Genomic DNA, 16,579 nt, shown 5'->3' with positions numbered 1-16,579 from the left:
AGAAGCATGGTGAAGCAGCTTAAATAGGGAATACAATAAATCAAATGGTGATGAACTTCGTGAATTATGATTTGTATTCCGTACTGAAAAAATCTAAACAAAATATTACGTATTGCATGTTAAGTATCTTGCTTACTTTCAATATGTATATATGTACATATTCCAAAAGAGCTGCTTGTTAAAAAAATGGGCGAGTGTAACTGGCATCATCAGTTTAAATATGAAATATTTCATGTTGCATTATTATCCTCAAATGCAATAACAATAACACGATTATCTTTTAAGCAAGGAACGGTAAATTTCAGGCTATTGGATGGTGTTGAATGTAATGGGGTTATCTAACACTCCTTCGTAAATTATGCATATATTGTACAATGTGCATCGCATTTTTCCTGTCGTTATTGATTTGTACGAACGAGTCGTTTATCCGTTGATATTTCTGGAGGAATATATCCCTAGATAACTTACTGATAAACAGCTATATATACATAAGTAAAGTGACGTACATAAAAACGGACCTCGGGTAGATTTATAAAACTTAGCGCGTTGCGCCTTTTTTCGTTAAATAAACCATCAAACTGACACGTTTGAAAAGATTTATAAAAAATATGCCGTTTTTGATCCAAAACGACTTCGAAATACCGGTGTATGAAACGGTATGCAACGTCAATGACGTCAAAATCTCAGCTTCATCAATTGTTACGTTGTTAGGGATTTTGTTTTGGTACAAAAACACAGTCTTTCTGTAATGGATCCTTGTTGTATAGTTAATGAATAACACAACCTAAAAAACTATACAAAGCAGTCCCCAATATCACAAACATACCTCCTAATTTGACAATTTCAATTTCAACTGATTTACCACATACGATGATATAAGGTAAATATTATCGTATATGGTAAAATGTATGAACATGCTTTCTTATCTTTTTTGAATTGTGCACACGTTTTCATAGATTTTGTTAATAGATTAACTAAACGAGTATTAAGAAGAAGCGAATCAAATGTGTTTAGATGACTTTTTTTCCAACTTTACTGCCTCATATAAAAGGAGTTAAGAATGTGTTGGTAATAAACAGCCGGTCGGTTAGCTCAATTGATAGAGCACCGGTCTTGTGTTGCGGTAGTTTTGGGTTCAAGTCCCGCACCAGGTACACTTTTCTTATTGTTTGCTATATTGCAAACTAATAAATTTGCACTCATCATTAAATAAAATGGCCCATGTACCAACGTTTCATACATTTGAATAGTTGCGAAGCAACTAGAAAAGAGACATAAGCCTGGTGATTAGGCCATTTATAGCAGTGTTATCAGAACTGCATGCGTGAACAATCTGTTAATCGACTTTAAGCGTTTTGTTCTCTGGCGTGGTTATTTCATGTTTAAATCCTATATCATAGTAATGCATGGCCAAATTCTTTAAATGGTCAGAAACGTCCGTCGATATCAGTTTCTGCGTCATCGTTGTCCACTACATCACGCTTGTCAGTTAAAACATCTGCTGCACATTTCGATTATCGATACTTTTGTTTGAATTTTTCACACTGCCATTTCTGTTTTTTTTCGGAAAAAAACCTGCTTAATACCTACGCCATATTGCAGACAGATAAAAAATGTCCTGCCAGTGATCAGAAAACATATCGTATCAACTCGGCAGAATCTGGCAAGCTCGGAAAAAGCGAGTTAATGAAAAGGTTATTGAAAACTATTTGAGTGAAAAGATAATGTTTAACATATACAAGCACATGAACAAAAAACGTACATGCAAATGTCCATGCGACATAAGGCGTCCGTGTATCTGTATTTACATATATACATATCGACATCCGAGTTGTGGCTCAAGACCACAGTTATCTGCCCCCCGTTGACCAAGATCCGGATGTGAATACAGAAAAAGAGTGCTTGTGTTCAAGTATCAATATTTTATTAAAATTGAATGAAAAAGAAGCAAAAAATGTTCTTTTTGCAGAGAACTTGACTGAATTTGACACTGTATTGCAGAAATTGATAGTTTTCAATGTAAATATCGGAAAAATCATAGCTTGTGGAAGTCTGAAAATTAGTTGTTTGTAGCCGATTGACTCCCTGGCGGAAGGGTTATGTATTTGAACTCAATTTTGACAGTCGGGTCAATGTACAACATGGTGTTTTCTTGTGATTATATTTTGTGTCTTGGATTGTTCCAGAGATGCCATGTCCTTGTTTTTCAATTGGGGTGTGTATAAAGTCAAAAGCCAGGTTAGTGTCTATATGAAACATATAGTAAAAATAACTGTGGTCTCACGCCTTGTTGATGAAATCTCAAATATACAAAACATAACGTCTATTGTTGACCGTGTGAGCGAAAATATCCATTTTAAGAATAAAACATTAAACAGTGAACTGTGATGCCTTTCAATATTGACAAAAATACATAGGCAGCAATCATGTTATCAAAATACTATGACTTATTTCGAAGTGAAAACTTGTTGTTTGTGCCGTGATGTCGTTTACTCCTCTAGCGGTGTCATGTGCCCCGTCATCGCTTATATTGTACCTATATCTGTGTTCCATTAATAAGCCCGTACTTTTTTGTGGTGCACAATTAGGCGCTCAAGTTTCCCAGCATCGTACGTTAAAATACATCTCTCATTGATCACGCACGGTATGTGTTTTTGGGTAATGACGGTTACTTTTATCAGTGATTAGGCAGAAGACCGATCATGCAACCCCTGGATTGACAGTTAAGTATCTTATCACTAGCTAATTGACCCCAAACGCTAAATAAAGTCCGGTGCCCAATTCCGTTTTGTATTCCCTTATCGGTCGTTGTTATCGGGCAGCATTGCTTTAAAAGGCCCAATTTGTAAGTACTGTCCGCGATATTTGACGGCTGTCAGAATCTAAAGCGTTCAGCTCTGGCCATATTTGTTGCTTTAATGCATTGGTCTATTTATATTTAATAAACCGGCACATTTGTATATAGAAGAAGGTCAGGTTTCAATAAAGGCACTTTTTTAAATAGAACATTCACATCATCAATATGACAAGCAATCATAGTACTGTTATACTACTCGAGTTAATGAACCTCAATGCATTGCGCGGTTTGTCCTAAATGTTGACTAAGAAGGATTGTACATATGTGATATGTTGTATGAAATTATCGTTGCAATTTAATCGCACGGTATATTGCATTGTTAACTGGTAAGTCTTAAAAAAATGTGGTAAATATGGTACCATATGGAATTAGTTTCCATTTAGATTTTATTTCAATTTTAGGCTCACTCTTCAACAAAGCGGCATTTGTTGAAGTTGAAATCATCACTCCTGTGCTATATGTTTAAAAACTCATACAAAACCTATAAATTTAGCAACAGCTTAGAACAGTTTAAGATAGTTGTAATTTACACATATTTAGCAAGGTCTTTAACTCAAACATGACTGTCAAATTCTGTCTCTTAATTGATTGAAAAATCATCGAAAAATTTTGGATTTTCCACATCCTAATAACCGTTCAAGATAACCACAAACACATTTTATCAACATATTCATCAGTCGAGATTGAAATTGAGAAAATGGGTCAAGTATGTTTTTAATATTGGGGCCTGTTATACGAGTTGTTATGTGATGTGTATTCCATTAAACATACAACAAGAATCAATAAAATGAAAACAAATTCATTGTATACCAAAATCCCTAACAACGTAACAATTTATTTAGTCACGATATTGACGTCATTAGTTTAGTTTAAACATATTTTATTCATCAGCGTATACACACATATTATAAAGACAAACAGAAAACACATTTACAATCTAGAAAAGGATTAGAACGAAAGATAAATATATCTTAAAAAGTTCTTCTCCACGACGTCATTGACGGCGCATACTGTTTCCGGCACCAGTATTTTGACGTCGTTTAAGGGGGAATATTTAGAAACACGTATCGGTTTGCGGGAACGCTATTAAAAGATAAAAGCGAAAAGCGCCCATTTTGCTAAACCTACTCGATTGGGTCCCTGCCCGTTAGTGATGTCCCATACGTATTTATGAACGTATCTATGATTATGAATGTATATATTGTTGTTTATCAATTAGATATCTCGGGATATATTCCTCCACAAACGGATAAACGACTCATTCTTATTAATCAAAAGGAGAATGCGATGCGCATTGTACAATAAATGCATAATTCATAGAGGTATGCCAGATAACCCCATTATATCCAATACCATCCTTATTTCAACTGCTGATTACTATGCTTCTATCCTGAATGACGCAAATGTATCTAAGCAGCTGGTCGAGTTAGACAATTCGCTATTCATATCTCCAATCGGTACAACATCAGACTTCTGCACAAAAATGTGTTGTGCTAATCATATAACTAATTAGGTGATGCACCTGTTCTGTAAGTGCTTCAAATTTCAAAAATTGGCTGCTTTTCTGTAATGACTGCATCTGTTTCAAAACGAAGGGCAACGCATTCATTGACTAATATTCAAATTCACACTGTGCGTACTTTTAGAGCTTATTTGCACATTATTTATTTTTTCGGAAAACCTATCCACTAGTGAATGAGAATAACACCGTTTTTCAACGAAGAGCTTACCTGTCTCTTTATTAAGTTTCAGTTCAATAGCTTTCTTTTTACAATAGTGGGATGGCAAAAACCTACGTTTCCCGGCGAAAAGGGGTCGCCAACCAGTACGTTATCTAAAAACGTAGGTACTTGTCCTGACGCATAAATAACTACTGTAAAAGATCATTAACACAAATAAAATAGCACAACATTTTTCGTCAGTAAATAAACAATGACACCGTAGATAAAATATACAGCTGTGCGTATTTAAAGATATAAATAAAAACATCTTTCAGACGACTGATAAACATCATATATTTAACGGAGCATGGTAACATGGTGTTTATATATCATTATCATCATCTATATGACAACAATAACAGTACTGTTACACTATCCGGTTTACTGAACCTTAATGCAATGCGCCGTTTGTCCTAAATGTCAATTAACGAAGATCATAAATTATGTAGTAACTGTTTTATACCGTATTATCAAGCTAATCGTACAATATGTAGTGCGTTATGTTGTATTAAATTATGCTTGCAATTTAACCGCACGCTAAACTGCATTGTAAACTGTTAAAAATGTGGCGCATATGGCATCGTTTAGGATAAGATCCCTTTGAATAATTAAAGGGTGACTGCAACAAAGCGGCATTTGGAAAAAAGCAGCGTTGAAGGTGTAATCATAACTCTCGTGATGAATGCTCTTCTTCATTAGATTTAAACGAACTTCGCAGTTCAAAACTGATTTTTACGACAAAGGTTTTGCTTGGTGAGATATACTGCCTTAAAACGGATTTTGCCCGAAACAAGATTAGTCAATATTTCCACCAATATTATAATGTTTCCCCAGATTAACGGTATATGGTTTACTTTTAATGCTTCAAATGTCATTGTCAGTCAGTGTTTATTTGAGCTTAACAATGAATATCTTCATATAGGTTTACTTTAATTGTATCCAATGTCATTCATAGTATGTATGTATTAAGAGGTATGTCCGTGCCTACACACCGCACTTTGGATTGACTCCGTCACATCCCTCGGTGTGACTTTATGATTAATATTATCACACAAACGGGTTGATGGAATATGCCAAAGAAGTAAGTTTGAATCCAAAAGTGCTGTATAAATCGCGATTAATTTTAAATGAAATTTAGATGATTGGGTAAAAATGAAAGGCTGTCCTCCGCTGATTTTTGTCGAGGCTCTATCTGTAAGAGACTTTCGTGCGACTTGCACGTGCAAGCGGATCGAAGAAGAGACACAAGGCTTTCTTCATAATTTTATTATCAAATTCTTACCACTCTATCCTAAAATAAATATTATTTAAAATTACCATAACGTAGGTGTATAATTCAGGTGTTTGGTATATCAAAGTTAACGTCATTTTGGATCATCCCTCGTGTAAAGAAAATACGTTTAGTGAAAGTTTATCATTAAATATTGCAACTTGTTATGGAAAGACACATCATAATAAAAACAAATATACATTTATATATTATGAGAAATATGAAACAAGCATTCTTACAAAGAACTAGTTCGTAGATCAGTTATATTGAAATGATGCGATGTACTCATAAGAGCTTTTCAATGTTTATGATACCAATGGCAAACTAGAAACAGTTCAGTATTGTGGGTTTTCGAAAAAAACCTTTGATTGGCATATACGTAAAAATGTTATTTCTGATTTATTGGGACACTTTGGTTATTTTTTATTCAAATGTCTGTTTATACTTCGTCTTCCTTTCTAATTTCCAACCAGTTTATTTCAACTTTAAAACATTTCATGTTTTATTCATTTACATTGTATGTATTTTTTGCTGACAAAGACCACTTTATCTCATTCAGAGCTTCGTTTGTTTTAAGGTTTACTGTTAAAATATGACACACTAGTTGTATTTTAAGTTTTTAACTTGTTGTTACAAAAACTTCGGTCCACACCATATACACTGACGAGTGCATTTTACTGCTTTTTTGATGACATACATATGAAAGCAGGATTTGGGATGGTTTATCCAGAATGAAATACTCAGCAGAAACTACGTCATTTTTATGTATGGAAATCTGTTACGAGAATAGTACTTCTGATCATATCACGATAAAACTACCATCTACATTATAAGTGTAAAAAGTTGATGGCTGGAGGTATATTTCAATACTTTAATAAAATGTACATAAACCGGTAAAATCGAAGTTTAAATTAACGTAATATTATTTGTAAAAACAGTTGTAATCGAATTCATTTCTGCCACCTTCAATATCGAAACCTATGAAATGCACCCCGGAAACATTTCGCTCCTCTCCATCCTTGGCCTCCTTCAAGTACACTCTTAATAAAAAAAAATCACTTCCTCATTTTTACTTTGAGGATGAACGTATATTGAATGTCACCTATGCAGGGCTGCGGATGTAGTAATCGTAATTCACATATTTGTTCTTTAAAAGCATGATCAATCGCCCAAAATGCCAGTGTCGTGAAATTAAGGAAACTTACTATTTCTTCTTTACCTGTCCCCGATGTCTTGCGCAAATGCATCACCTAATCGACCGTAACTCTCTGCTTTTAGACCTTTGTCATTGGAAAAACAACTGTTTGGATACAAAAAATGCCAAGGACCTGACCAACTCAAGGATACATTCGCCAAACTTGAAGCCTTTGATCTCCTTAAGATAAATAAGAACAAACTTGATTCTACAAATGACCTGACCTATCCATGCACCCCCTGTCGTTCTGTTTTGTTTTTCCGTTTTACTCTTGTTGGCTGCTTCCATACTTTTAACGCATTTTACCACCTACTACTTATCCATTTGTTATTAATCTTTCACTTTTACAAAGTATAACGATAATAATACTCTACAAATATAAACAACATCTACACCATTACAAGCAGCTTAAAAATATAACAGAAGCGGTGCATGGTATAACCTCACAAGATTCATTCTCAATTCTGTCGATATAATTTGTTTTGTACATACATCTTTTCATTTATCAATGAATTAATACCTCAGAAAAAACATTTTATCGATTATGTTTTAATTGTGTTCCCTTAAAATGCTATTTTGAAATATATATTGGTTAGCCAATAACCATCACTGTCAGATAAACTGGCCCTTGTCAAGCAATTGAGAACTCTTTATTGTAAATGTGATTTTAATACCTTTGAGAGAAATAAGTAAAACGAATAGTTCACTTTGTTAGTGTTTCGCAAATCTTGTACACCCTAGCAACAGTTCTGTATTTTACCCCAAACTGTTGGCTTGAAAATTGAAGTTAACATTTCTCTTCCACAACTAGATTTCAGACCAACTCATACACTTGAAGGATATTTTTAAATTTTATGTTGCATTGGCATTGGAAATACGTGCACAACGGTCAAATATTCGCCATTCACACAAGGTGTTATAGTTGAAATCGGGGAACGATTTAAGTCATCTGGTACAACATCTTCGTCCAAGCTTTGATCAGTTGTCATACCATCGTTAAAAGTGACATCGCGAGAAATGCCTTCATCAAGAGGGACCGTCATGTATATTGAAACCGGGGTAACGTCCACAGGCTTGGTTGTTTCCCTGCGTTCTATAGACGTGTATGTAAACATATCATCTGAAAAATTTAAATTAGTAATTACATACAACATTGTTTTTGTCAAAAGTGATACAATTATGCGTGATTGGGTTGTCTGGAGTCCCCATTGAACTAGGTATCAATTAAGAGGGGTTTTAGTGAAGAGAAATAATGAGTACACGAATTAAACCGAAACTACAATTGCAAACAAGCACTTGAAATTTGAACAATAGGTCATTTAACGAAATAAAGGGGAAAGAAAACGTCTCTATATGCAATACTATTTCAGCTGATGGGGACCCCAAACGTCAAAAAAAAGCATTATGGTTGATGGAACTATCTGATACATGTCTTGTTTATTTTTGAGTCGTATTACTTGAATGAATTTAAATTAGTATTTGTAAAAATGGTTCTAGTAAACTAGTTCCTTTATTTAGTGTATACGCTATAAAGATGATGGTCATAAGAGAGTTCACTATTATGCGAATTGCATTCTTTTTATATAACATAGAAAGCTGTGTCTCTAATTATTCTGTATACCCAGTTTAACGCTTTAGTATTGATATGTAATTGACAAACCAAGTATTTCTTGCGACTAATGATTATTAGCGCTCCCTACTAAGATCTTTGAGGATTACATAATCGGCAATTGAAAGGTTTTCTTCAAAATTTTCTCAAGTTATTTGCCCTTACCTCTTTGGTTATCAAATAATAATAATAGTATGTCCATTGTAATGTAAAGCAATACATTGGGGACCTCGTTGGAGCTGCACCTCATGTTGGATTCTTCTATTTCTCCATTATATTCTAGTAAAAATATCTATTTGTATTACATATTGTTTATTTAAAAAAAACTCATGCGTTTCTAACTTAAAACTATGTCAAACGTAGGTTTTGGCTACTTGGCTTGTCTGTGTAGTTAAGATGATAAGATCATTGTTACAAGATAAGACAGAAAACCTTCATTGATTTCTGCATACTCGTTACTACTTATTCCATCAATGTCAATCACTTCTGGAGAATGTCTTCTTCCGTACAGTGAAGAATAGTCCCTACATTTTGTAAAAGAAGAACATGGAGATTAGACAATCGTATTGCTATAATATGAAAAGACAATAACAAATAAAACATTTATAATCAATACATATATGAAACCATTTAAATGGGACACAAAGTTCAATTTCCTACTTTTTCCTTTTTTTCCTGATGCATTTGAAAACCAACAGCGTCACAATGCCCATTGTGAATACGACACAGGATATGGGTACGCCAGCTAACAGTAGAGTAGTCTTCACGTCCCATCTGTCATCACCAGCGGCAGTTTCTTGTACACCCTCTAATTGCCCATTGCCACTTTGACTGATGTTTTTTACTGTAAAGATGTGATCAAAAATATTACTTTATACCTAACTCATGATTATGAAACCATTATTTCAAAATAATGAAATAACCAACATGATTTTAAACCCTCGATAAATAAGTTGTACACGTTTATGATTTAAATTTTTGCTATAAGAAGAGCTTAACAATATTTTGTGTAAAACATGATGTAGTTTTAATAAGAATGGATGTTTATGCAAAATCCTACCAACAATACACATTCCGGTCTTTTGGTCACAAATGTTGTTCGAGCATTCTTTGCACATTTGAGTACAATTTAGACCAAAATAACCGTCGTCACACCCATACAGGCAGTATCCAGTTTGACGATCACAAGTCTTGTCACTTCCATTACAAGAAGATTGACACGAAATATTACAATATGGTCCATAGAACGAGTTCTCGCATTGGTCAAAACAAGAACCGTCTTTGACCATACACATACTTGTTCCGTTTATTGTTTTACAATTCCGAGAACAGTTGGTCAAACAATTTTTTTCTACAAATCCAATTTTCGTACAGTCCTTTATTTCACAAATTCCGTCTGTTTGTCTACACGAATGACAACCTTCTTCACAAGTTTCTTTGCAATCGCTTGACCAATGTCCTTTAAAGCACCCACGTGTACATGACCCGTTTACAGGGTCACATTCCCCGCCCATGCACGAGTTTGGACAATCAGCACACCACCAAGCTCTCTCGGGGTCGGGAAACATCCCTGTCTTACATCGTTCACAATTTCCATATGTTTCTCTCAGAATGCCATTAGCACCAAACGACGCACACTGTTCACAGTTAGGCTCCGAGGTTACGCACAAATTATCACACCGCCTTCCATAAAATCCGTCTTCGCATCCGAACTGACAATCCCCTCCAGACGTGCAGTTACCATTTTTACAATTAACGCTACACTCACAATTTCTTTCTGGACTTCCTCTTCCATGTTTGCAAGAAATGCACAATCCATTTTGATCCCTGATACACAGCTCATTTTCATCCACGTTACTTTGATTGAGGGTGCTGCTCGTAACAGTTAAAGGTATAAAAATAAAATATATCACGTAAATCAACATCGCTTGACACGTTTCGTAATGTTGTTTTTATGAACCAATATTTATTTATTTTTTATTTAATGTCATGTCCTTGAAATCATCATTTTCTATGAAGTTATCACCTATGAACACGACTTCGACAGTATTTTATATAAAACGTTTTAAACATAAACTATTCCAACTACTGAATTTAACTGTTCGATATTTAAACTTGTGTCTAGCGGTGCTGATGTCCTTAAAAATGGAAAAAAAGATTTTAATATTGAGAACAATACAACATGAAACTGGGGAAATTAATTGTCATTGTTGGAAATTTACGCCTTATTTCCGACCAGTCATTGTCAACTCCAGTATTGCCATTGACTCAAAAAGCATTTTGTTTACATCAATTCTTATGTGAAAAACTACAGAAACAAGCTCAGTAGCAAAAGGTTTAAACAAGAACCCGGTTTAATGGCACTGGGTAAACGCCAATGACATAGAATACAAAAACAAAACTCACAAACAACACAGTGCATACATACTATATATATATATATATATATATATATATATATATATATATATATATATATATATATATATATATATAATGAAGCAGGTATAGGTTGTCTTTTCAAAATGTGTTTACGAACATGTACACATTATTCACCGTCATAATAGTCATGTTTCCATCTAACGCAAAATACTTAATATAAGATACAAAACCTAAGAAAAGGACCCGACTTGAAATAATAATAAAGTATTTCGTAATTGTTTGATTGATAACAATTTGAGTGGAAGGGGTTTAATAAGACTTGTATGGTCTTTTTCTGTAATTGGTATCGGTGAAATAGCATGTTCAGTTGTCATGCTCATCTAGCCTATAAAATCATACTGAACCACAACATTCTTTATATATTGAAAGGAAAACAATTTTTAGCTTAAGATCACAGCCGAATTGATTTTCGACCCACTTGAATCAAAATTTAAATGGTTTATCTGCTTATCCTGACCGACCTGCCTGCACATTTTAAAGGGACTGTACACCAGATTGGCACCAAAAAACGCATTTTTTCTGTAACGAATCTCAGGACAATTAATTAATAGAATGGGTTAAGCTTTGATATCATAATTGTAAAAAAAGTACCGGTATGCAAAAAAAATGTGTGTCGGAGACTGGGTTCGAACCCGTGACATAATTAAGCTAATAGACCTAACTGAGTAATATCACGTGATAACATCGACTAGCCAATCACTCATAAGGAATGAATTCATACCCAGTAATCTTTTTAATGGAAAAATACGAAATAGCTGCTAAACTGAAATAAATTGTAAACTATGTGGTACTTCAGTTAGTAAGTTTCAATGCATTGTAGACATTAATACCAAGTTTATATCAGTTTTCGACAATTTTCTTTTTTTCTTGCAAATTGATCATCAGGTGCACAGTTGCTTTAAGACCGCTGGACCTTAACGTTATTCAGATATTGATCGGAAACCGTGGGGACGGACGGATGGACGGACAGACGACCAGATAATCATATACCAGCTGTTTGGGCATACGAATCAAAGGTGCTATAAAAAATAACAATTAAAATTAAGGTTTAATGCTTTTAGTTATGAGTTGAGTGTGACAAAAGCTATGGGTATATACATTCCAGTTCATCAAGGGTATGATAATAAAAACAAGAAGCATATATGTGGAAAATGAATTATGTTTTAGAAATTTAATTGTATTCATTATAAAAAAATGAGCAATTAATATATCTAAAATAATTCTCATGATAGTATATTCACCAATTTGCAAGAATTCAATGGTCTGAATAAACAAGTTGAACTGTATTGGGAGTAGTGTATATAATTGTATTTAAATATTTTGTTTAACTAAATAATTATACTTACACTTTTACTGTTTTACTGTTATTTTATGGAAATAGTTTAATTGAAAGCTTGATTATATTAATTTGAAGAAAAGGAAGGTATTAAGACAAATTGAAATAATTAGCTTTTTTCAAGCTGACAAAATAGTCAAAAATCGACGGCAAAGTGTGCACGTCAGTTGAATTAAAATATTCACTGTTCACATCAACCAGTCCATACACAGAAACAGTTCATATCATCGATGAAAATATCCTATCAAGTGCTAGGATACGTGCACACGTGTCTTAGCACATCTATTGTCCTTTACACATCGTTTATCTATCCAGATAATTTCTGTTCTATATTGCAATATATCTGTTCTTCCATAGAATATCGATGTTTTGTGTAAATGATGATAAGCAAACTAACACAATGGATTTCAAAGATACTAGTGACGTGAACCGTCAAAGGGGGGCACAAAAAGTATCAAACTGAATTATGGAGACGTGTAAATATCATGGCAGTTATTAAGAAATCAGCGGCTAACGTATAATTAGGCTGTAGGCCGCTAGGCCTGCATACTTATATAACTGTATCTCGGAATTTACCATCGGCAGTTCGACACATCATTTTTAACATTTGACGAATTAATGCTCGCATAGCGATATTATATGTGGGACGGATAACGCCATCATTTACATTAACATTTACATCTAAATTACCTAGTTACCATTCTGTTCTATTAAGTATGTCAAGTAATTTGCTAGAGGTATTTTTTTGTATTCATAATAGTCATGCGGTTAATGTAATGCAAATAAGCTGCGTTTTTGCGTAATGAAGCAATTGAAATCACAGAAAACGCAATTATTTTAGCATCTACGAGTTACTTAAAGAAATATACAAAGGGGAATACGCAAACAGTTTCAATATAAACGCGCACTGAATTAAAATAAATGCAAGTTTATATCTGTATTTACATTTTGGCCGTAGCCGATCAACTAGATAATTTCGGTTAATAATAGAATCTGAGTCATCGGATTCGGACAGGTTAATTCCCCGAAAATTATACCGGAGAAACCCGGAAAATACCATGGATAGTATTGAGATGCAATTAAAGGCCTATTTTGCGGAAGATACGTATTATACCAAAACGTTTCAAATGGAATTTAAATACGTTATTCTACCTATAATCCCGTTTTTTTTGGTGATTGAAGCTCATTCATACGTATATTTTTATGTTTTAAATATGATTCAGTCATCATTGAAGTGTAGAGCAGATTTTCGCAAACGCTTTATCCGTGACAGTCCATTGTTCATGAAACCAAACTTCAAGATAAGGTTTCATATACAATTGAGTATTACTCAAAACCTTAATAACTAATTGGGTATTCCATATATTAAATGAATATTTCAAGTGACTGATATTGTTTTGATTAAATTGAGTATTTACATAAACATCATAAATGTTATATAAAAAAAAATCATGAGCATGCATAGTCTTTGGATGTTCATTTAAATTGGTTTTACAGGTACATGACCTATACCTATCAAACGCAGCAGGCCTATACATGTTTACTTGCTTTTACTAATTGGAATGCTTTTGTTTTTCGGCGAATGCCAGTTACTTGAACAAGATATCCGCGAGCGAACGTCAACGCTTGTTTATTCTTGTTTTCAGTTAGGAATGGACATAATTTGGATACTTATTAAAGTCAGAGTTATTGCCCTTGCTGTATTGTTGTTTATAAGCTTTGCCAATAAGTGTAGCGATTTCATTATGCATTATGTTTTTCAGCCTGGCTAGCTGAGGTCTTGATAAGCATTTAAATCATGACCAAGACAGATATATCACTTGTCACGCCATGTCAGTAGACTGGGAAAAATAAGGAAAATGAAAATGTATTTTTTACATGTACATATATGCAATATGACAATGTTTAGTAGTACTGATTAATAACTATTACACACAATTCCATTTTTATGTCAATTTCAGATGCGATGGCGGGTGAAAGCATTCAACGTTAACCTCAGAACGTCGATTTCAACCGAGGCGTTAGCCGATGTTTACACTTACGTGTCGAGGGTTAACATTGAATGCCATCATACTCCATGGCATCGGATAGTTATTTCATTACACCGAACAGCTATTGTTTACAACGGTTTCGTCTTCTATGGTGCAAGGAGGCAACATAAAAAGATCATATCAACTATTAAGGGATGGCTCGTCTCCAGCGTTACCATAACGTAATATGATAAACTGTTTCCGGTTCGTTGAAATTTCATATAAGAGTGTTTTGCGTCTACAGGTACGGATTCATTTTTTATAAATTGACTGGTTACCTTTAAAATGAAATTCTAACAAACATAATTTATTATGGGTAATTTTACTCATTTTGAATATATGTATCAAATTACAAGTTTGTTGATCAGTTCAAAGTCATTCTAAGTAAATGAGCATTTTACATGGACATGTCAAGTATTTATATAAATAATAATCAATATCATCTTCAAGATAGCGAACCAAATAAAACACTCGGACTTAAAGATTCCTCTGACATAAGTTATCACTAATAATGTCCAAAAATGTCCTTAGCCAAGTGCATTTACCCACAATATGGGAAATAAGTAACTGTACAATTCTCATCTTTATGGAAATGCCTATTAAATGGCTGTGTCTTTATTCAAGTGCTCAACAATTTGTTTCCTTAATAAATTATTTCCGTTTCAATTTTGCTTGACAGGTTGACATCAAATATCACAATAGCCTTTCGATGTATAGGGTCTTTCGCGAATATTTCAAGGGTCTTGTTTTATAAAATTTCATTGCACTTATCTTCACATTGACTTTATTAACGATTTAATTTACTATTTTATGAATCATATGTAAATTTGATATGATTCCTGTCGGGGTTTCAATTTTTTTCCTAGTACAGGTCACCATGCCCTTAAACATTGACCATGACCATTGTGCATACCCAGTTTAAAGACTCAACACAAAGTCGTTCAACAGTTTCGACTACGCATTGGAAAATGAAACACAGAGGACGTAAACTCTTACACGTTCCAAATCATGGACCTTTCAAGTTTGAGGACTCATCGCGAAATAAAACCTACACAATCTTCTTGTATATGAAATGCATTTATATTAATCCAACCCTCCTCTTTCTATGTAGAGATTTTTAAGTTCTGGAGTGTAAATCAGCACCACATGCTTGACCTTTAGCATGACATTATTAAAAGTACCTTCATACAATCACGAGAAACATGGAAACATATTGTAAATATACATATCTAATTATTTTGCAACACATGTCATTTATATGTGTTTGTGGTTGCAAAACTGAAAGTGATCATAACGGATTCATTACAGTTCGTCAAATAATTGTGGGAAATAGGAGTTTACTACAGAAGATGTATAATAAAAATTCCTCAGGAATGTAAGGGAGTTGGGAGTATTCTTTGTTTCTGTTTTGTCTTCAATATTATGCACACCCTCCCCTCACGCCAATCAATAGCTTTTATAATAGTAATAACATTTCCTATCTAATTGACAAGCAGTTGTCACAAAATGCGATCATTAAGGTGTTCCCTAAGGTACAGTTCTATTTCAGATTATGTTATCTGCCCCCGCACATTAATGATGCTGTTTTTCAAAGTTTAAATATATCTCTAAAAATCTGATAAAGACCATACACTACAAAGACAAAGGCTGTTGAGATCTGAGCCATTTGATACCTTGTTGAGAAATAATTTTCGGCTTTCGGCAAATTGCTTTTCTAGAAAGAAATGACACTGATCTAACCCACTGAGTGGTAAAAATTTTGCTCTTATCGCACTATATGGTATATCTTAGGCACTTTCCAGTCCATTAGCATATAAATCCGTTACAACGTCGTATATTTGTCATTTTGGCCACTTCTTCCTAAATGGCTTTTCTTCTCAGTAATATCGTTGTGCTTAAATCACGATGAAAATCTAATAACAATAGCTGCTCCAACTGCTACAAATTTATCGAACAATGTTTCTGGTTAAAGAAAAGAATTAACAAGATACAAAAGCTTAGAAAAGTTAGAAAATATTGATTGTTTTGATATAAATACATCTAATTGCTGATATTGATTGACATGATAAATGTTGTTTACTTTTATGATCATTATCAATAAGCTTACCGATATGAATGA

At 33.8% G+C, this 16,579-nt stretch overlaps 1 protein-coding gene across 2 annotated transcripts; it reads right to left on the bottom strand.

Moving 5' to 3' along the window:
- Positions 1 to 5,848: 5,848 nt before the first annotated feature.
- LOC128218316 (platelet endothelial aggregation receptor 1-like) lies at positions 5,849 to 10,771 on the bottom strand. 2 transcript variants are annotated; one of them, XM_052925966.1, is made up of 4 exons: positions 9,713 to 10,771; positions 9,313 to 9,496; positions 9,085 to 9,176; positions 5,849 to 8,163 (listed from the first exon to the last, which is right to left on the bottom strand). In XM_052925966.1, the coding sequence occupies exons 1-4, from the start codon at positions 10,575 to 10,577 to the stop codon at positions 7,889 to 7,891; spliced, it is 1,416 nt and encodes a 471-aa protein (XP_052781926.1). In that variant the 5' UTR covers positions 10,578 to 10,771; the 3' UTR covers positions 5,849 to 7,888. The 2 variants fall into 2 exon arrangements, with proteins under 2 accessions (XP_052781926.1, XP_052781927.1); XM_052925967.1 differs by having other exon boundaries at positions 9,105 to 9,176.
- Positions 10,772 to 16,579: the final 5,808 nt, after the last annotated feature.

This window comes from Mya arenaria, chromosome 14, assembly GCF_026914265.1.
Source record: "Mya arenaria isolate MELC-2E11 chromosome 14, ASM2691426v1".
Taxonomy (NCBI): Eukaryota; Metazoa; Mollusca; class Bivalvia; order Myida; family Myidae; genus Mya; species Mya arenaria.
Note: the sequence above shows the minus strand (reverse complement) of the source record. Positions and strands in the feature narration are given on the sequence as shown.

What these genes read in the sequence shown, in the direction of transcription:
- LOC128218316 (XM_052925966.1), bottom strand. Translation starts at nt 10,577, where the DNA reads ATGTTGATTTACGTGATATATTTTATTTTTATACCTTTAACTGTTACG. An exon ending in ATCAGGAAAAAAAGGAAAAA is followed by an intron (nt 9,177 to 9,312) that starts GTAGGAAATTGA and finishes TACAAAATGTAG; the next exon opens with GGACTATTCTTCACTGTACG. An exon ending in GTATGCAGAAATCAATGAAG is followed by an intron (nt 8,164 to 9,084) that starts GTTTTCTGTCTT and finishes TAAATTTTTCAG; the next exon opens with ATGATATGTTTACATACACG.